Source organism: Lagopus muta, chromosome 25, assembly GCF_023343835.1.
Source record: "Lagopus muta isolate bLagMut1 chromosome 25, bLagMut1 primary, whole genome shotgun sequence".
NCBI classification, from domain to species: Eukaryota; Metazoa; Chordata; class Aves; order Galliformes; family Phasianidae; genus Lagopus; species Lagopus muta.
The window spans coordinates 3,958,243-3,980,102 of record NC_064457.1 but is presented as its reverse complement, the minus strand read 5'-3'; the positions used below and the strand labels follow the sequence as shown (position 1 = coordinate 3,980,102).

General features: G+C 53.8%; 1 protein-coding gene across 1 annotated transcript in view; it reads left to right on the top strand.

Annotated features, from left to right (window-relative positions):
- Positions 1 to 6,000: 6,000 nt before the first annotated feature.
- MYO1D (myosin ID) overlaps positions 6,001 to 21,860 on the top strand; it is a 70,686-nt gene continuing 54,826 nt past the window's right edge. The window contains exons 1-2 of the mRNA XM_048927053.1: positions 6,001 to 6,233; positions 21,575 to 21,783. Coding sequence (XP_048783010.1) covers positions 6,139 to 6,233; positions 21,575 to 21,783 — 304 coding nt within the window. The 5' untranslated portion in view covers positions 6,001 to 6,138. The remainder of the gene's footprint in view (positions 6,234 to 21,574; positions 21,784 to 21,860) is intronic.

The window sequence follows — 21,860 nt, the reverse complement described above, 5'->3', positions numbered from 1 at the left end:
ATCTGGCTGGTGGGTCAGGATATGTTGGAAAATAAGCATAAAAGGTTTGCTTTCTTTTTAATCCCAGCTCTGAGAGTGGAATAGTAAATGTAAAATTCCAATGTTGGGTTTTTTGTTTTCTTTTTTTTTTTTTTTTTTTTTTTTTTTTTTTTTTTTTTTTGCTTTTTAAGAAAAGAAATATTTATGTATAGACTGGAAAAAGGAGTTTGCTTGATTGTCAGCACTACTTCTAATTGAATTCTCCTTGCTTTAACTAGTAACTAATTAACCCAAAGTGAGCAACGACTTCCACAGAGGGAGCTGGCTGGGGTTCAGTTTCTTGGAGTCATTTCTCAAAAATGCATTTTGGAGAAAACTTTCATTCATCCAGAGCTTAGAATCAGAATCATGGAACGGCTTTGGGTGGGTTGGAGGGACCTCAAAGAACATAGAATTACAGAATCATGGTGTAGTTGGGTTGAGAAGATCTTAAAGGTCACAGAGCCGTGGAATCGTGGCATGGTTGTGTTGGAAGGGACCTTAAGGACTGTAGAACCGTGGAATCACAGCACAGTCGGGTTGGAGGGACCTCAAAGAGGTCATTGAATCAGATCACAGTTGGGTTTAAAGGGACCTCAAAGATCAGAGAACCATGGAATCACAGCATGGGTTGAAGAAACCTTAAAGATCATCGAACCATGGAGTGATGGCGTGGATGGGTTGGGAGGGACTTTAAGAATTGTAGAAGCATGGGATCATGGCATGGATGGGTTGGGAGGAGCCTTAAATCTCACTGAGCTCCAACCCCCTGCCACAGGCTGTGTTGATCAACATACCCAGTACTTCTCTGAGGGGAAAATACTGCTTGTCCATTGCTGGCAGAGTCTGGAAGCCCAGCATTACGTGTCAGCCAAGGCCTCGCTGTTTTCCCTTTCACTGCTGCACTTCTCAGCCGTGCTCCTCGTGTTTTGGGCACTGGCTTCCAGCCTGTGTATGGCTGGCTGCTGCTGTGTGCCCCATAGAGGCAGGGAGGGGAGGAGTGGGGCAGGCAGTGATCCGTGAGGTCTGTGGGTGCTGTGGCTGCAGGGCGCTGTGCGTCACCTCGCTGTGCACAGTGCTTTCATTCCCTGGGTGCAGTGCCACCCCCAGGTCTTGCCTTGGCGAAGATGAAGGGATTACTGCGGGTCTGAGGACTGGGAAGCACATCTGCTCCCAAGGCAGTGGTTTAATGAGGGAGGGTTGGGAGCAGGCGTTCAAATGGGCAGATAGAATGAACCCAAATGTTTGCGTCGAACTCTGCCGAATGCCATGGATCAGAGTGCCACGAGATGGAAACCCCAGGGCTGGATGCTGGGCCCTGCGGGAGGCTCAGCCATGAGTGGCTGCTGTTGTGCAGTTGTGTCTCACGCAATCCCAGCCTTGTCCTCCACGTGAACCTTCAGAAATCCCGCGCACTCCGCTCACAGACGTGGGGCTGGGCTGCATTAGAAACCAGCTGCTGCTGTGCTGCAACTTCTGTTCTGTTTTTGCAAAGGGGCAGGAGAACGTGGCAACCCCAGCAGCACGGGCATCACTCCGTGCTCAGCTCTCCTCCCAGCCCAGCCAGCAGCATCTGATTGCATCTGATTGCATCTGATTGCATCTGATTGCTGGTGTTCTTCAGTGGAGTGCAGTGCAACGGGATCCAATGAAATGCAGTGCAATGGGATGCAGTGAGATGCAGTGCAATGGGATGCAATGAAATGCAGTGCAATGGGATGCAATGAGATGCAGTGCAATGGGATCCAATGAAATGCAGTGCAATGGGATGCAATGAAATGTAGTGCAATGGCATGCAATGAGATGCAGTGCAATGGGATGCAACGCAGTGCAGTGAAGTGCAATGCAATCCAAAGCCATGGAATGCAACCCAACCCAACCCAACGCAGCAGAATGAAATGAAATGCAATGGAATTCAAAGCAAAGCAATGGAGCACAGCACGGCTCTAACCCAATGCAACATAATGAAATGCAATGGAATCCAAAGCACTGGAACACAACACAGCCCCAACCCCACCCAAAACAATGGAATGCAATGGAATCAAAGCAATGGAACGCAACCCTAACCCAAAGCAAAGCATTGGAATGCAACACAAACCTTATCCAATGCAACACAACCAAATGAAATGCAACGGAATCCCAAGCAGTGCAGTGCAATGCAACCCTCATCCAATGCAAAGCAATGGAACATGACCCTAACAAAATGCAAAGCAATGCAACGGAACGCAGTGAAATCCAGAGCAAGGCAATGGAACACAACACATCTCTGCCCCAATGCAACACAATGAAATGAAATGCAAAGGAATCCAAAGCAATGGAACACAACCCCAACCCAATGCAAACACAACAAAACCCTGGCCAGTGCAAAGAGATGCAGTGAAATCAAAGGAATCCAAAGCAAAGCAGTGGAACACAACACAACCGTACCCCAGTGGAGCACAGTGAAATTAAATGCACGCTTCTCAGAGTTGTTCACGTGGCTGCTGCAGCCTGGCCCTTCAGCCTGGGATCCTGACCAGCTGCCACGGGAATTTCCTCATCTCCATTCAGCACAAATGAGCCAGATGTCTGCGTATGATTCCAACACAGGGCACCTTCTCAGACTGGAAACATGCAGGCACTTCTTTTGTCTTATTTCTTGTGCGTGATGGGAAAAGCTACCAGGAGACAGAAAAGCAAAGGTGGTCAACCACAGCGCAGTGGAGACATCCACTCTGCAGTGCTTCCATTGCCTTTTCCTCTGGGCATCCTCCCCTGCTGTCTCCTCTCTGCTCAGCTCCACCTCTGTGTTCCCCCCTGCATCTCCACTGATCTCGTGCATTCAGTCTTACTTTGATTAATTTGATCCAGTCAATCCTGTATTCCCCAGTGAAAACCAGAAGTTAAAATAAACCTCACAAATCCGAGCCAATAATTCAGGTGACAATAATTAGGAAAAACCCTCATCAGGGAGAAAACAGCTGGCAGAGGGGCGCGACACAGAGGAAACTTTTTTCCTAAAGCCAAGTGGGAGCGCTGGGCTCAGCCTTTGCTCGTGAAATTAATTACGATGAATTAAAAGTGTCAAAGATGAGCCGCTGCAGCCCGGGTCTCATTGCTGGCCGTGAAGAATGCAGGGCTGCACCAAGGAGGCTGGGGAAATCTCCATCTGGCACAGCAGCCCCGCTGTGCTCCCAGCGAGCCGGGCTGGGTTTGCTGTGCGCAGCCCCTGGTGCTGCTGTGCCCAGAGAGCCTCCGGATCCGTAGCATGGAGCTCTTTCCCAGCAATCCCTCCTCATTTCCAGTCCTGCAGCCCTTTCCAGGCTGGGGAGCCGCCTCCAAAACCAATGACATCACGCTGAAGCCTTCAAGCATGTGATTTCCCAGCCCTGCAATGAAAGCCGCCTCTCCAGGGGAGGCAGAGACGCTGTGCAGCTGTGTGAGAGCAGCTCCCTCTGCCCCGAGCAGCGCTGCAGGGTCACAGAGCCAAGAGAGGAATCCTACCAGGAGCTCCCATCCCGGCTTTGGGACGGTCTTGCTTCCCCACCCCATGGTTACAATGGGACACGCAGAGCACAGCTGGGTTCCTTCCTGGAACCCCCACACTTCTCCTTCCTGACTGCTCTGCTCGGCGCCTTGGAAGCTGCCTCCATCAGAATGCTGGTGGGATGCCAAGGGTCCTGGAAGCACTGGGTGAGGTGCAGCCCAAGGCACCACGCAGCCCTTGGCACCATGCAGCCCATGGCACAGAGCAGCCCAAGGCACCACGCAGCCCTTGACAACGTGCAGCCCATGGCACAGTGCAGCCCATGGCACAGTGCAGCCGCTCACCACGCTGATGGTGCTCACGGATGCGTTGTTGGAAGCGTCCCAGCACGGCCGTGTGTCTGCTGTCGGATCTCTCATCCTGCAACCACTGCTCTGTTTTATTTCTTCCACATCTCACACCACTGGGTTCCTCGTTCATTTGATGAGAGCTGGGCACAGCCCCACACAGAGGTTGGGGATGGACTGCGTCTCCATGCTGTTTTTGGCCAAAAACGAGCAGAAAACCCATGGCGGAATCACAGAACCTCAGACCCATGGAATCATCCACGCTAGAGCAGGCCTTCAGGGTCACTGAGTCCAGCAGTCAGCCCGAGCTCTCGGGTCCCAGCACTACACCACATCCCTCAGTGCCATGTCCATGCAGTGGGGATGAAGCGCCCCTCACCATGCAGAAATCCCCCCTGACACCCAACTTAATGCCCCTGATGGGCACCCAGCTGCCCATCAGCACCCCAGGTCCTTTCCCACCGGATGCCTCTCCATCCTCTCCTCCCAAAGCCAAAAGTGGCTTTGTTGGGAACCAAGAGCAGGACGCAGCGCTCACCCTCACTGTATGCCATGCAGTTGGGCTTGGCCCATCGGTGCAGCCTATGCAGATCCCTCTGCCACACGTGGCTGTGCCCTGGAGCTGTACTGTGCAATTCAGAACAGCTCACACTTCATGCAGTGCTTCAGCCCAACCTCTGGAGCCATCTGTGTGACACAGGACCGCCCCCAGTTTACTTCTGCTTAACAAAATGATGTCTGAGCCTATCTCAGAGCCCTTAACAAGTGGCTCCAGCAATTAATTACCTACTTCCCTGGACACTTCCCTCTTGCTCTTCCCTCTTCATCGGTGATCTGGATGAATGCTCTCTGGGTGTTGGGGGGGGTGTCCATGGTGCAGCTGCCTCTCAGGTGCCTGGAGACCCACTGTGAGCTGGGACACACACCTGGGAGCTGCATCACCCTGCAGCTGGTATCCAGCTGTGCTATGCTGATGTCCAGATGTGCTGCACTCATGCCCAGCTGTGCAGTGCTGACACCCAGCTGTGCTGCAGCTGCCCTGCCGGCTCTTGCAGTGCTCAGGTGAGCCCTCACCCTCAGGTGAGTTTGCAGTGCCCCAGCACATCCCTCCCCAGGGGGAATATCTGATGAAGATGGGGAAGAAGAAATGGAGCACCATTACAGCTCATTAAGAGCAAAGGTCACGTGTTTCAGAGGAGACCATGCGGCTGATTAATTACAATCAGAGAATCATTGGGGTTGGAAAAGACCAAGACCCCAAAGTCCAACCCCAGTGCATCCCCACTGAGCACATCCTTCTGCTTTAACACCTTTTCCCACTCTCCCAGCCTCGGCCATGCTGCAGAACAAAGCATTCCCATTGCTTGTCGTCCTACAGCCTCTTGTTGCTGGATTTTGGACAGCCCATCTGACAGCCCTCAGCCCGACCTGCAGAGCCACAGCTGTGTTTTGCAGCTGTTTGGTTTCAGGTCGTGTTTTTGGAAAAGACAACACAACCTGCACCGCTCTGCCCTCAGCACCGCCCCTAACGGAGGGACCTTTGCACTCCTGGCTGCTGTGCCAATATTCGGCCGGGTTGGTGTGTGTGTGCAAGGAGCGGGAGCTTCATTTGCACTTTGTTAATTAAGCACCTGCAGCAACACGGCATAAAAATGCACCCAGAGGTGCTCCCCTGGAAGGGTGAAACCAATCGGGCGGAAGTGCAGCAAAGTGCCAAAACGGGCAGAATTTGGGGATGTTCTCTTGAGGTGCTGCCGCTGGGCTGCGGGGTCGGGGGATGGAGTTAATTAATCACGGTGCTGTGTGCTTGCACGCCCAAACCCACCGCCTCTTCCCCAAAATGCTGCTGAGGTCGCTCTGAGTTCCCCAGTTAACACTGATTCTCTAATTGCCCTTGGGTGACCTAGCTTCCCAGGAGCAGCTCTCTGCTCTACCGCTGTTGACATCCGTAACAATTCCGGACTTTTTGGGTCTTTCTGATTAAGCGGAGCGCAGTGGGCGGGGTCCTCCCGGCTGCCGCCATGCCGCGCTCTGCCGGCAGGGGGGGCCATACCCGCTTGCCGCCAGTAGGGGCCGCTCTCGCCTCGCAGCCAACACTCCTCTATGGCCGGCAGGGGCCGCTCTCGCCTCACATCTACCACTCACTGGTGTGGAGGGGGGGGCCCACCTGAGGTGAGGCGGGGCCGCGCCCCCTTCTCCTCCCCCCCCGCCCTTCGGGGTGCGGCGGCGGCTCGGAGCCCGGCGTCCGCTCACATACACACACATACAGCCGTATACACCCGTATACACCCGTATACACCCGGAACCATGGCGGAACAGGAGAGCTTGGAGTTCGGCAAGGCCGACTTCGTGCTGCTGGACGCCGTCACCATGCCCGAGTTCATGGGGAACCTCCGGCTGCGGTGAGCGGGGGGGTCTGAGGGACGGCAAGAGGTGTGAGTGGGGTGTGAGTGGGGGGCTTTGAGTGGGGTCTGTGAGTGGAGTTTGTGGGCTCTGAGTGGGCTCTGTGGAATGGTGAGGGATGTGAGTGGGGGCTGTGGGACTCTTAGGGGCTTTGAGTGGGGTCTGAGGGTTGTAGTGGCTCCCAGTGGGGTCTGAAAGCTCCCAGTGGGGTCTGTGGGATCTGACTGCATTCTGAGTGGAGTCTGTGGGGCTCTGAATGGAGTCTGTGGAATGGTAAGGGGTGTGAGTGGGGTTTGGGACTCTGAGGGGCTTTGAGTGGGATCTTGGGCTGCAATGGCTCTGAGTTGGGGCTCTGAGTGCGAGGCTCTGAGGTGCAGTGATGGGATCTGTGGGACTCTGTTGGGATGCTGAGGGTTTTGAGTGGAGTGTGGGACGGTAAGGGGTGTGAGTGGAGTCTGAGGGTTCTGAGTGGGGTCAGTGGGACTGTAGTGGCTCTGAGGAGATCTGAGTGGGCTCTGGGTGGAGTTTGTGGGACTCTTAGGGCTCTGAGTGGAGTCTGAGAAGAGTCTCTGGGTTTCTAAGGACTCGGAGGGGCTCTGAGTGGGCTTCAAGTGGGGTCTGAGTGGGGTCTGAGGGACTCTGAGGTGCAAGATTGGGTCTGTGGGACTCTGTTGGGATGCTGAGGGGCTTTGAGTGGAGTCTGTGGGGCTGTAAGGAGTGTGAGTGGGATCTGAGGGCTCAGTAGTGTGAGTAGGATCTGAGTGGAGTCAGTATTCTGAGTGGGGTCTGGGGGTTCTGTGTGGGCTCTGATGGACTTTTTACATGTTCTGATAGTGATGGGAGTGGGGGAACTGGGGGAAATTCAGGTTAGGTTTTAGGAGGAAATTCTTCACTCAGAAGGTGGTGAGGCTCTGGTACGGGGAAGTTGTGGTGCCCCATCCCTGGAGGTGCCCACAGCCATGGGTGGGACCCAGGGCAGTGTGAGTGGGGGGCAGCCAGCCTGTGGTGTGGGGTGGGACTGGGGGTTGTGAGGTCCCTTCCAACCCAACCATGCTGTGATTCCATGGTTCTGTGGTCCTTAAGATCCCTTCCAGCCCAACTCTACTCAGCCCAACCCAAGATTCCATGGTTCTATGACCTCTGAGGTCCCTCCCAACCCTGCCGTGATTCCCTAATTCTATGATCCTTCCAACCCAACAACCCCACAGTTCTGTGATCCCTGAGGTCCCTCCATCCCAGCCATACCACGATTCCCTACTTCTGTGATCTTTGAGATCCCTCCAACCCATCCCTGACGTGATCCCATGGTTCTGTGATACTTAAGGTCCCTTCCAACCAGAGCTGTTCCACAGCATGCCTTCCAAACTCTGAACTAGAACCCGACATGTCTCTCCTTGCTGTGTTTATATTCCCAAACCTTGTTTTTTGCTGTTGTTTACTGATGATTTTTGGTTTTAAAAATGAGATGTTTAAGCAGAAATTGCCCTTTTCTGTGGAGATGATAACCGTGGCGCAGGTTGCTGTTCTTAGCAGGAAACTTGTAGGTAACAGGCTGTTCTTGGGGTTTATATTCTTTGGTTAATGTGTAATAGGGATCTCGATGAAACAGAAGGATCATCATCAGATAAATAAAGGATCAGCAGGCTTCCATTTGGGACTGGAAGGAACGCGCCCAGCAGCGCCGTCTGCTGTAGTTTTGTCCAAAAGAGCATAAGAACAAACTTCCTATTTGGGATCCTTACGTGTGCTGTGCAGAATTCAGTGCTGGTGGTGCTGCTCTGTGAGGATCCTGGCTCAGTGTCCCTGGGGTGCAGAAGCAAAGCCTGCCCTTGGCCCACTGACCCGTGCTCTGCTTTACGAGCGTTCCCAGCACCGCCGAGTTCCTATGGCCTTACAGCCTTGGAGGTGGTGATTAACAGCAGTTTTAAATCCCGTTCCAGCCAAATTACAGCCCAGGCTGTGACCGGGGTGGGGGTGTTGTCGGTGCTGTCACGATAGGATGGGGAATTGCTGCCTCCCTGTGCTCCCTTGTTGGAGCTGGGTGCTCTGTGCAGCGCCCAGCAGTGCCGTGCTGCGCCGCAGCCATTTTGGCACGGGGTCAGCAGCTGACCCAGATTGGGCTGTGCTGGATGTTGTTCCCAAGCGAGCCCAGATGTGGGAGGAGCTGCAGTCACAGCAGACCTGGGGCACACAGGGATATTTCCCAAGGGATGTGTGCAGGAGAGATGGGCAAATGGGGCTGCGTGGGGCTGCGTGGGGCTGTGGGCACAGTGAGGATTTGCTGCCCCGTCCCCCCTGCTGTGCCTGCTGCTCTGTGATGGTGCACAAACATCACAACCATCCACCTGGAGGTTCTGTGAGACGTTCCTGGTTTTAGTGCTTATTCACAGCCCTGCAGCTCCTCGAGTTTGGGGCTCTCATGCAGCCCTTGGGTGTTACACAATTAATTGTAAATAAAAGTCATCCGGCCCTTGAATTCCTTTGTCCTGAGTGCGTGGCTGTGATTATTAGTCATCAGAATAATGCAAAGAACTTACGATAGGCAGCCGCATCTGAGCAGTTTGCATCTGAGTGGCTGGTGGCTGGGCTTTGCTCTTGGTGGGCTGGCTGTGCTGGGTTGGGTGGCTCAGCTCCTCTCGGGATCCAGGGTTGATGGGAAGACCCCCAAAGAAGGGAATCCCTTCCCGCATTCCCCACCGGGTGCCCCTGTACGACGTCCCGTCATCACACCATTGTGTGCGGGTCGATGGAGGAGCGCTGGGATTGCACTTTCTGCTCTTCTGTGGTCTTGATCTTACCCTAAAGTGAACGGGCACTTTCTGTGCAATGCTGACTTCGTGCTGTGGGTCTCTTATCTTTTGTTAGCTGGGCTGGGTTGGCTTTGCACCGGGCAGTGCAGGAAGTGTCTTTTAGTGGGAAGGTTGCGTGAATGCCTGGTTTCGCTGTGCTTGCAGTGATAAATATTTGTGCTTAATGAACAACTCTTCGTGCCTTTAAGCCGCTTTAATTTCCTCCTCGATGAGATCCGAATATCTGAACTGCTGGCGCGGTGTGGGATGGAGGATCAGCTCTCAGGGCGTTGTGTCAGAATTTGGAATGATTGGAATGAAGATTCCCCCCCTCGTCCATCAAAACTCCCCGTGCAGGCTTGGCCAGGCTCCAGCTCATCTTCGTCACGGCGGTGCAGCTCAGTGAGCCCCAATGGCAGAGCTGTGCCAGCAGCAAGGGAATGCTGCCCAGGCAGCGCCTGGAGGCGGCACGTGGGGTCCATCAGCGCCGATCGCCTTCCGAATGGCGCCTGCTGAGAGTCAGCCTGGACATCGGCCCCGTTCTTTGGGCTGACCTGAGCTGCTCTCCCAGCGGTGCCCTTGAGGAGCCCTTAGCTCCTGTCCACAGATGCGCTGCCCTGTGCACGCCTTCAAGCTGCCTGAGCATTTCCCCTCCTGTCCCAAGGACCGAATTCCCTTCCTGCAGCAGATCCTGCTGCTTGGCTCTTGCATCACTGTTTGTCCCTCGGTGCCTGGGCTGTCATTGCATCTCGGAGGGCTTTCGAAAGGGAGCACGTGGGGCTGGGGCTGACCTTTCTGACTGTCTGGCCTTCCAGCTCCAATGGTTCCGTGCCCATATAAATGCCAGCAGACGCTGCCTGCTCCCCTGCTGATGGCTGCACAATTGTCCCGCTAGGAGGGTCAGCACGCCGTAACAGCTGCTGGTTGTGCTGATCTGCCCCAGTGGTTTCCTGCTTCCGGATGGGATCGGTGCCCACAGGAGCTGGGTGCTCTGAGGGTTGGCTGCAGCCGTCCAGCGCTGCCTGAGCTGGGGCTGCTGCTGAGGTGCTCAGAATGGCTCAGAAATGCTGCCTGCATGCTGCAAAGCGCACACCTTTCTTTGCATCCCAGCACGCAGACAGAAGCTGTGCCGCTCCTCCCTTTGCTCACAGGGACAGAAATACCTCTGTATTCTTTGCTCGGGATGTAAACAGCTCCTTGGAACAGGAGCTGTGAGGCTTTGTTGAAAAGTGCTTAGCAATGACAAAAAAATGTTATTTCCGAACGGATTTCTGTAGCTCTGAAGGGTTGGTTGTTTTTTTGTTTTTTTTTTTCTTTTCTTTTTGCAAATGAAAGTCCAAATTTACCACAAAAATGTCCCTGTAACCTCTTGTAATTCAAAACATATTACTTGCTTTTCAAAAGCACAGGCAAATTACCAGGGAGGCTTTCTAAAATAAGAGCGAGGGGCAGATGTGTGACTGTGGGCAGTGAGGAGCTTCCTTTGCTGGTCCCTTCTGTGCCCCGCTGCTCTGCGGGTTTTGCACCCAGCAGTGCTGAGTGGTGAGGACACAAAAGGAGGATCTTCGTTTCTCCTTTTCACATTAAATGCAGTTTTAATGTCTCCAGCAGAACGGGATTCTCCTGTTGGTTCTCCCCGCTCTCCGGGCAGCGCTGGCTGCCAGGGATGCAGACATTCCTCCAGCAGACATCCCCCATCCCTGGCAGCTCATTCCCATCTCGTTATCTGAGCCGAAGCCCCCGTGTGAGTTCAGATGGAAGGTGGATGTGTGTGAGCCCCTGGAGGGTGGCAGCAGCCAGGTGTGATAGCAGCAGGTCGGAGCTAATTGCAGAGGCTTTGCTGAAGTTCTTGCAGTCGCTCGATAGGAAGCGTGTTTCCCATTAAGGGCTGACATTTTTGGAGACTCGTGGCACGGGGACAGGCAGCTCAGTGCCCAACCCGAGATGTGCTTTTACCCAGAACTTCTCAGCTGCTTCTTTCCGAAGGGGAGAACCCAACGGGGGCTCAGGGCTGGGAGCAGAGCCGTGTGGGGCCTCTGCGGGGAGCAGGGAGCACGGAAACCAAGGAGGCTTTGGTGGTGGATGGTGTCTGCACAGCACGGCGTGGGTCACCTCCCTGTGTGCAGGGTGGCCGTGGTGCCAGCACAGAGTCGCAGTGTTAGCAGATGTTGTGGGGAGATCCAGCAGTCCAAAGTGTGGATCTCAGTGCTCTCCTGAATCCTGTGGTCGTTGTTGAGTTATGGGAGCTGCTGAGTTGGGCCGTGGCTGCGTGGGTCGCTGGGATCGTCTCATTTGACATCATAACCCTTTTGGTTGTAATTCATTGTCCTCTCTCTGGGAATGATTAACATCAGTTACGTGCTGCAAATTTGGTGAACTTTGAGGGCGATTTTTAGGGCTTTGACTAAATTAAAGGAAAGAAACTGCTAGGGGTACATTAACATCTACCATTAAACCAACGTAAATTGCAGGATGGAGGAAATCAGCAGGCTCTTATGGCCAGGAGGTGCTGGGATGGGGGCAGGCCTGGGAGAGCCCAGGCACTTTGGGATCAGCATTATGGTCTGCTTTCATCCTGACCCTGTTTTGGAATCCCTTCCATCCCAGCCTGCCTGTTAACATGTCAGAAACCTCCACTAGCAGCTCCCACCCTGTTTGCACATCCTCTGTGCAGCACCAAAGCACATGTTGTACATCTCCATGCCAAAGACTTGGCTCATTGTTGAGTCCCACAAGCAATGCGGGAAAGCTGGTTGACAGAACGAAACAGCCATCACCAGCAGCCCCAACTCAGCCTTGCCCGACCCTCCTCAACCCCACCCCACCTTCCATACCTGGCTGTATTGCCTTGGCTCAGCCCGGAGCGTTCAAGCTACTCAAGCAGCCTGTTTATTTAGTGAGACATTCGATACGGAAGCTGGCAGCACAAACAGCCACGCCGCCCATGATTGCTGTGCAGGAGGGCAGCACAGTGGTGCCCGCTGGTGGGGCGCTGCTGGGAGCTGGGGCGCTTTGGGTTCTGCTGGTTTTATTCAGCTGTGGAGCACCGCTGTGTTCTGGGCGCATCCAGCCCTCAGCATCTCCTCTTCTCCTCCCTCACGCTTTGCCTTCAGGGTGTGCTGCGCTCACTTGCAGACTTTTCTCCATAGTGATGAAAGCTGAAAACCTCTCTTAATAAGAGTGAAGATGGCTGCGCCCCGGGAGGACGTGTTTTAAGCAAAACAATGGTTATGCTCAGAGCCGCGCGGTGAATCACGAGCGGCCGCGCTGAGTGCTGCTCTGCGATCTGCCCCTGGCCGTCCGCCGCCACACCAGCTCTGTGCTGCCTGTGCTGTTGTCCCTTGGGTTCCCCGGGCAGAGCCTGGATGGCCGTAACATCGCCTTTGTGCGGGATGGGCAGCAGCTGCTTGTCCCCTCGGATTGCTTTCTGCTGGGCCCTGTGGAAACTTAATTAGAGGATGTGTTTGCAGTTGGGGTGTGAGACCGAGCCCGTTGTTCCAAACTCACTGCCAAATATGCCGGCAGGCATTTCTGGGGGAGTCTGGGGGTCACTGCTGGTCACATGGAGGGGGCAGTTCTGCTTCTGTACTTGGGCTCTTCTCCAAGGGGACACCAATTGCCCGGCTCCCAGCTCAGCAGAGGTGCAGGCAATGCCTCTGTAGCACAGACTCCTCTCCCTCCCCCCCTCTCTTTCTTCCCCTCTTATTCTTTTTCTCCTCAAGAAAGTCAAGGCAGCCTGGAACAACGTGTGGAGCTGATGGGTGGTTCCTGGTGGGTTTTCCTTGCGATGCCCTCTCAGCCCCGTTAGCTGCACTTCCATTAGGGACTCCTGACACCAACTGACAGTTGTGGGAGAGAGCTTAGATAGAATCAGAATTTGAAGTGCTTGCGCACTGGAAGGAAATCGCCTTCGTGCTCAGCTGCTGGTCAGGGCAGCGGCTCAGTGGGAGCAGGAGGACATCGCTGCACCAGGTGGGTTCCATGCATGCTGCTGACACAGGATTTCTCAAGCAGTGTGGAGGAGCTGCGCTGCAGTGCAGTGTGCTCTGGGAGCAGCAGGCTGCTGCTGGGCCCTTCCCTGTGCGCTCAGGCTGTGGGGACAGAGCTGGACAGGAGCTGGGTGCTGTCAGAGCAGCAGAGTGCATCTCCCTGCCTGCCTCCCTCCCTGCCTCCCTCCCTCCCTGCCTTCCTCCCTCTCTGCTCAAAGCTCTCCTGCCTGCAGGTACTGCAGCTCACTCAGGGCTGTTTGTTGCCCTGGTTTCCTGCAGAGCTCCCTGGTGCCCACGCTGTGCTGTGCTGGATGGAGCTGTGAGGAGCAGTGCCTGTGGCTGCAGCCCCTCCTGGCAGCGAGTTGTGCTGTCAGACTTTTGTCTTTGAAGCAGACTTTTGTTTGGGTGCCTCACTGGGCAGTCTGTCAATGGCTGAAATAATACCTTGATCCCACAGCATGCGGGGCTGCCAGAAGTCCTGCCGGTTCCACGGCCGCCACCGATGAGCTGCCTTTGCTCGCACTGCAGCTCGTTTTGCTCCCCTTGGCCCTTCCTGCTGCAGAGCTGTGTGTGCAGGCCGGGCTGGTTACCCATTCACGGCTGCTCGCTCTGCTCCTTTGGGCCCAGCTCTGTCTGTCTCCTCCAGCAGAGCTCCCCGTGCGCTCGCTGGGGATAGAGCTGGGTAGAGCCTGCACGCCTTGGGGCTGGGGAGCAGTGCCCAGCTGGATGGCTGCGCTGCTGCTGGCGGCTGAAGGCGGCGTGTTCTGCACTTGGTGATGATGGGGAGAGGAGCTCAGGGTTTGTGGGGCTGTGATAGAAGTGCTGTTGTGAATGGGCAGCGGCTTGTGAAGGGCTGCGGTCTGCTGATGTGGGTTACGGGGTGGACAGTGATGTAATAAGAAGCATTCTTCAATCTGCTCAGTCCTTTCAGCCCGAAGAGGAGGAATTGGTCTCTTGTGAGTTTTTTGATTATTTCTTTGGGTTGTTATGAGGGTTGCAGGGATTTGTCGAATAGCAGCGTGCTTTGTGTGCTCCTGGGTTATCTGGGAAGAAAATGCTTCAAGTTGTGGTAGCATTAAGCAACTGTCAGCCAACAAGCTGTGATTTGGGGATGGGTTGCACTGCTCGGCCAGCATGGTGCTGATTTGGGAATGGTTGCCACTGCTTGGACCGTGTGGAGGGGATTTAGACGTAGGTTCCACTGCTTGGCTCATGGAATGGTGATTTGGGATTGGGTTCTGCTGCTTGTGCAACACAGTGATTTGGGAATTGGGTTTCATTGCTTGACCAACATGCTGGTAGGATCCAGCAGCATTCCAAAACACTTCCTGATACTTTTGTTCTGTTACACTCTGCTTGTATCTGGGGAGCAGGTGTGAACACATCACACGTGCCCTGCTCAGCCTGTATGCTGTAATGACATGTTTACCAAGCAGTCAGGGCAATGGGGAAACAGAGCGGGGCAGCAGGAGCTGGTGTTTAAGTCATGAGTTGGGCACTTCTGTGCAGCTTTTGAATGTGCTGTGTGTCAGTTTGTGTATTAACAGCTGAGTGCACTGTGACCGTGTTAGACTGCCTCGCAGATGATCTGTGAAGAGCTGATAGAGCCCTGCTGGTGAGCCTTTGCAGCAGGAGGTGAGCAGGAAGATGTGCAGGAGGCTCAAGGACGCACCAGGGAGATACAGTCAAGACTCAGGAGATGAAGGCAAGGAAATCTCAGTAGGGCAGAAGGACTGAAAACAGATGGACCTGCTTATCCTGAGAGTCCCCCCACCAGAGTGATGGGATGCTCTGTGCTCTCCTCTCCCTCCAGGCTGCCTCCTCTCCTCTCTTCTCTCCCAAGGATTTCTCCTGTATCTGAGGGGTTCTGTTTGCTCAATCCACTGCATTTTGAGGGCTGAGCTGAGCTCCTTTAGCCCAGGCAGAAATAGTGCTACACCAGCAAGCAGGTTCCAAAGATTAAACTTCTTGGCACAAGAGAGCGGCATGATGTGTAATTACCTGTTCTTTATCTGCTGTAACATGGGACTTTGAGAGAAGTGAAGATATGGCAATAACCACCGACCTTGTTTCGTGCTGGCTGCTTATCAGCACTAACGACCTGTGCTCTTTAGCACAGCTTATCTCGGTGCCTCACATCCCAATATATGGGGCTATTTCCAGAGCTGGCAATGCCAGCTGTAAGGCCAGGAGTGCTATAGATCCAAAGTGTCGGATCCCTTTGTTCCCTTTCTTAAAGAGCAGTGATGCAGTGAACAGGACATCACTAAGCTGTATTTCTTTTCCTGTAAGTCTCTCTTGAATATATTCAGGAGGAAAAAGAGTCATTTCATAAACATATCCTGCTCTCCTTTGGACACAGTCAGGCTTTGTAGTAATTCCTTGGCACTGCATGGAAGTGCTGTGAACAAAGTGCTGGAGCCCCTCTTTATCTGCAGGTCCATCAGAACCTCTTTCATTGCCTCCCAGCACTGCAGGTGTGTGCTCTTACTGAGCTGAATGGAGAGAACGTTGGAAAGGTTTTGTCCATGCAGTAATGTTTCCATATGTACGTATGTAAAAGGTTTAAAGAGTTTGGCAGAGTGTGATTGCTGAAGGATTAAAAGCCCCTTGATGAGAAGGGCTTGCCTTTGTGTTTTCTGGCTGTTCTGGAAGGGCTGAGCAGCTGATGGCTCGCAGGGGAGAAAGAAGCATCGCTGCATTTGGGGGAGGATGGATTGTAGCTCTGAGAACTTAATTAAACTGATGTCTAAAACAAGATTGATCAGGACTGATAGCAAACTCAATCTGGAAACCTGTGCAGTTACGTTCAGCGACAGCAAAGACTTGAAGCTGCTGGTGGAAGCTGCAGTACGGCTGCTACAGAGCAATTCTCTTTGTCATGATAACATTCCAGTTGCCTGCCAGCATGGCTGTCTGAGCAGGAAAAAGGGGAGCAATGTGAGATGTAAGTGAATGCAGGCTCTTTGGTGATAACTGACAACAAACAAACAAAAAGAGCGGCGTATGAATCTGTTTTAATAATCAGCAGTTTGAGTCCTTTTCCGTATTGCTGATGTTTCCTTTGGAATATGGCTGTGTAACAACTCAGTGCAGCTGGCATCCGGCACTCACTGCTTTTGCTTTGAGTGATGGATGCACAAATAACAGCCCTCCTACTTCTCAGATGGCTTTTTTCATTCAAAGAATGTAAAGTGAAATACAGAACTGTGGGGAAAATCCATTTGCTTATCGGGCTTGTACCCAGGGCTGCCATATCCACAGGGATGTTTGAAACACGCCACGTATTGGTGCCTTCTCCTCCCCTGCCTTCTCCTCCCCTGCCTTCTCCTCCCCTGCCTTCTCCTCCCCTGCCTTCTCCTCCCCTGCCTTCTCCTCCCCTGCCTTCTCCTCCCCTTCATGTGGGCTTGGTGGCACTGAGCCCCATGCTGTCCCACTGCTCTCCCAGCAGTGTGCAGATGACTCGGGGGGGTTCTGAGTGCTGTGTGCACAATGCTGCATTCAGGAGCATCCAGCAGCATCCCCGGGCACGGCTTTAGCAGATGCAGAATATCTCTTTGCAACAGAACAATGGAGCATCTGAGTGTCAGCAGCTCATGGCTGGCTGCAGGTCCTTGTGAAATGCTCTGATTGAAGCTTGGCACCTCAGCCTGTGGAACAAGTGGGAGCTGAGGTGGCCCCACAGCCTTTGCTTCGCTGCCGTTTTGTGATGCGTTGCAGGACTTTACAGCTCCGTTTGCAGCCTTGGAAGGAAGCGTGGTGGTTAGAAGTGCCTTTGCATGGACGCTGCTCCCACAAACCTGCATTGCAGAGCTCACACACTGCTGAAGCAGGGCAGAATTTGGTGCCTGTCGTTTGCACGATGCCCCTCACTGCTCCTTGCTGCCTCCACTGAGGTGTTCTGCCCAGATTCTGCTCCCCCAACACAGCACTTCCAGTTTCAACTCTATGGTTGCCAGGCTGAGTCCATTCCCTTCCTCCTCTTTTTTTTTTTGCACAAACACTGGGATGTTTGATGCTCCCTGGCAGGATGGTGCTCACCTACCAGTGTAGGCAGAGGGGCTGCATCAGCCTGCCCTGCTGCACAGTGCTCTGAGGGCTCTCATGCAGTTCAGTTGGTTCTCTTGGAGGACGCTGCACAGCTGTGGCTGATGTCACCTGGGATGGGAGCAGATGGAAGAACCTACCAGATGTTTGTGCTTCCTCTTTTTCACCTTGTCCCCCTCCCCTTTTTCCTTTAATGTGCTTTAAGTGTTGAGCTGCTGTTTGACAGCTGTTAGAGGCTATGGACCATGCAGTTGCAGTGCTGTCCCTCTGCCTCGTTCCTGGTTAGATACAGAATCCTGGGATAATTCGGCCTCGGGGTTGTTCAGGGCTCAGAGCAGAGCCATGTAATTATTGCATTGGGATTTCATGTGGTCTAAATCGAAATTTTCACATGGAAAAGTGTGTTTTGGTGCTCTCTGCAGAGAAACCAGCAGCGAGCTCCTCTGCCTGCGCTCAGCAGCAGCTTCCCCAGGTGTGGATGGGAGAAGGAATCCCAGGCGCTGTGTTCTGCCCGAAAGCTTGTCAAAAGCCCTTTCTCGTGCTGTCTGCTTCAGGTCTGCTTGTGCCTTCTGCTCTGCTTCTAGCTGTAAGAGGAGAGCGCAGCGCTTCCCTGCTGCAGGAGAGGCAGCTCATCCCGCTGACGCACGCAGCAGCCAGGGCTCAGTGACTCCTGTGTTTAGTGGTTTGGCAGTTTCTCAGTGCAAGGTCAGTATTTTGACTTCATACTTCAAGAGAGGGATTTCAGTATTCCGTTTCGGCGACGTTCCGTGGCCCCAGCCCTCGTTCAGCATTCATTGCAGCCAGGTCAGCACCCACCTTCCCTTTCCCCTGACCCAACCCTGGGACTCGCAGAGCTGTGACCTGCAGGTCAGCTGTGCTGGGGCTGAGTCTGCTCAGCTTACAGCTGTCTTCCTGAGCGTGGCTTTGCTGGGACGACGTGGCACCGCAGCTCCTGGTGCACTGTTTTATTTCAAACAATGGCGATGTCACGACGAAGGGTTCTTGAAGAGTGCAGATGAATGGAGTATTCCTCAGCCTGCCCTCCCTGCTCCCTCCCGACAGGAAAGGAGTGGTGCAGAATGCACACTGAATGGCATTTCCTATTTTGTGAAGCTGGCAGCATGTAAAAACCAAGTCCATGTGGGACAGCTGCAAGAAAAAAAAATTCACCTGCCCATTAAATAAGCTTAAATTGCAGTTTTTCTGGATGAAAACATTGCAGAAATGCCCAGCGAGCATCGCAACAGACTGGGTTTGTTTTCTGAGAGCAAGGAGGTAATGCTGGGCAGTTCCTTGGTCTGTTTTTCAGCTGCAGTAAAAATATTTCAGCTCTGCTTCTGCCAACACAAGCCCTGTTTGTCTGAGCCCTCTTCTGACCAGGGCGACTGGCTGTCATGCAGTTTGTGAACAGTTTTGTGAAGGAGCTGAAAGCGTTCTTCCCTGTCTGATATCTGCTCAGGGTTACCTGAGCAAGGCTTCAAGCAGCAGTGAACGCCCAGCAGGCAGACCTGGTGTCACTGAAAGGCACGCTTGTCTGAGTAGCATTTAAGTCCAGGCAAATGCAGTTTCACCACCAGCACTCAGCTTCAAGACCCTCAGCAGCCCATCCTCGACTGTGCGCTTACATCTCTTAGTGAAACAGGTTTTAATTGACATCTTCCTGCGTGTGCTGTGAGAATGGAGTCAAAGCCTGCAGAAATAGGATGTTACATGTGTTGGGTGGTAGGAAATAGCAAAGAGCTGCCATGGGGGGGGTAACCCAAACCAGGAGGGGTTTGTAGCAGAAGGACCTGGGAGTTCTGGTGGCCAGGGGTTGGCCATGAGCCAGCAGCATGCCCTGGAGGCCAGGATAGGCAAGGGGGCCCAGGAGAGCATTGTGCACAGCCAGCAGGGAGAGGGAGGTGATCTCTCCTCTGCTGTGCCCTGGGGAAGCCGTGTCTGTGTTCAGTGCTGGGCTCCCCGGTGCCGGGCAGGCAGGGGTTACCTGCAGCACAGGGCTGCACAGATGGCAGGGATCTGGGGAACAGCCAGATCAGAGGGATGTGGGGCTGTTCAGCCCAGTGAAGAGAGGGCTGAGAGGGGATCTCATCACTGTGTATGAACACCTGAAGAGCAGAGGAGTTACTGAGTCAATGATTAATGAAGAATTCCCCACGTAATGTGGATGGCGGTGTCTGCTCTCGTGGTAGGGTGCCTTTGCTGGACTGTCTGCATTCTGCAGATGTTGTTTTGCAGAATGGGTTCCCAGCCTTGCCAGCTAACTCTTTTCTTTATTTGTACTGAGTGCATTTCAAGTTGCATCATTTCCTCGGTCAGAGCAGTTTTATTTTTGACTGCAGTGTTTGTCAGGTGGGAGAAGCCCTTAATGTGAGTGCTCTCTGGTGGCGAAGATTTCTGCTTCAGCTCTGATCTGTGTGATGTTTTCCAGTGGCAATTAGACACGAAGGTGGGACGTCTGCATGTATACAGCTGCAACCTGTCCCCTCGCTGCGGGTTGGTTCTGAGGTGCCGAGTTAATAAGTGGAAAGGTCAGTTCTCCTCCTCAGCCTCGCCGTTCAGCAGGATGGGGTTGTGGTGATGTGTACAAATGGGGCCTGACCCTGGAAGTGTCAGCTCCCGGCAGCAGGGCAGCTCTTCCTCTCAACACATGTTCTGTGCGTGGCTTTCAGTAAAAATCCCGCTGCTGAGTGGATGTTGGGGCACCTGAAGAGCCCCTCTGCTCTGCTGAGCGACCCCTCCTTGCAGCAGAACCAGACACAAATGCTGCTCACACCTCGGGCAGCTTAAGTTTGCTTAAGTTTTCAAGAGTTCTCCTCGGGCGAAGCAAAGCAGGGCTCAGAGCAGAGCAATGCGGTAGGAAAACAGCCGCTGCTGTTCTTGGCTGCCGCAGCCAGCGGATGAAAAGCGGCTTTATCAGCAGCGAGGGGCGGCTTGGGAGCTTGGGATCACAGCACTGGGACGCCTCAGTGCTGGGCAGTGGGGAGGAGGGAGCAGGAGGTGAGCAGGAGTGTCGCTGAGAGCCGTGCTGGCTGAGATGCACATCTGCCAGCCCGCAGGGAACCTCTCCTCAGGGAGACACGGAGTGCCTTCGGTTGGAGGGGACCTTAAAGCTCGTCTGCTCCCATCCCGGTGCAGTGGGCAGGGCTCGGTTGGCTGCGACTCGACACCCTGCACCTGGCCGTGTTGGACCTCGCTGAGCTCTCGTGTGCCCAGTTCTGCAGCCTGTCCAGGTCCCTCTGCACGGCGTCCCTTCCTCCTCTCATAGCGGCTGCACCGCTCAGCTCGGCGTCCCCTGCAGCAGCTGAGGTGCACCGATCCCAGCTCTGTGTCACTGATGAAGGTATTGAACAGCACTGAATACGACCCCTGGGGCAGCTGCACGTGGAGCCACTGAGTGCAGCCCTGTGGCTGAAGCCATCCAGCCAGCCCTTGGTGCAGCTCACAGCCCAGCTTTCTCCAGCACAGAGATGGGGACGTGGTGCAGGGCCGTGCCAGAGGCCTCGCACAACTGCAGGCAGCCACAGCAGCCGCCCTCCATTTGTCCACAATGCTGTCACTCCATCTTCCTCCTCCTCCCTCTGCCGTGCACCCTCAAGCTGCGGGACTGTGCCATAAGCCTCTGTTGTGTTGCTTGTGTGTTACCCATCCTTTCTGTAGCAGTAGTTTGGGAAGAGCTGCTGTGCTGCAGTTGGTAATGCTAATTGTTATTGCCTTCTCTTTTCTAATACATTTTTGGTAGCTTCCAAGCAGCTTATCTCAGAAACGTGAAAAACTTTACTTGTGAAGTTTTGGGAAGTGCAGATTGGGATTGCAGGAACAAACAGAGCTTTTGCAGTTCTCATGACTTTCCATGTAAGTACTTTGGAGCTGGAGGCAGCGTGGCTTTGAGAGCGTGGAGTGCTGGTGCCTGGATTGCCTTTCTTGAGGTTGTCACACCTGCTACACCCAAACCGTCCCAAGACCCTGCAGAGAACCTCGGGTGGATGGTAGAGGATGTCACAGCTGTCACCACGTGGGGGTGGTGATAAATTCAGTCGAGCAGTGCTGGTGTTTGTGCTGCACCTCCTCGCCTGCAGAGGTGTTGTGGTGCCATCTAATGTCGTGAGGCTTAAATACACCGCTCATCTCACTTGTCCTTGCTTAGTGCCAATGATAAGAATTAAATCTCAGAACTGTTTTTGTTAGCGTACTGATGGAAGCAGAGACACCTGGTGATGCCTGAAGCCAGCTTGTGTGTGCTGGTGAGCTAGAACTTTGCTGTCCTCAAAGTCAGTCTGTTGGTGTGGCAGTAATCTGATCCACTGTGCGTCTGAAGTGGAACAGCAGTAGAGATTTCCTTCGTGCAGGGTGAGATTCTGAGCTGCTGGGTCGTGCTCCTTTTTCCATGGAGAGCTGGGTCAGCATGGGCCACGCTGCTGCGGCCGGCTGTACTCCACGCACTGATGAGTTAATGGCAGCCCACTTGGAAAACGTGCTGAATTTCTCCTGATCTTTCTCCCTTTTTGCCTCAACCAGGTTTGAAAAAGGACGGATCTACACCTTTATTGGAGAAGTGGTGGTTTCCATGAACCCTTACAAGAACCTGAACATCTATGGGCGGGACACGATCGAGCAGTACAAGGGCCGGGAGCTCTACGAGAGGCCACCCCACCTCTTTGCCATCGCTGACGCCGCGTACAAAGCGATGAAGAGGAGGTCGAAGGACACCTGCATTGTGATTTCGGGTGAGCTGAGAGCTCTTCCTTATGGTGAATGCTTACCTGACCCAAGGGCTGGTGTTGTAGAGTCACAGAACGGCTTG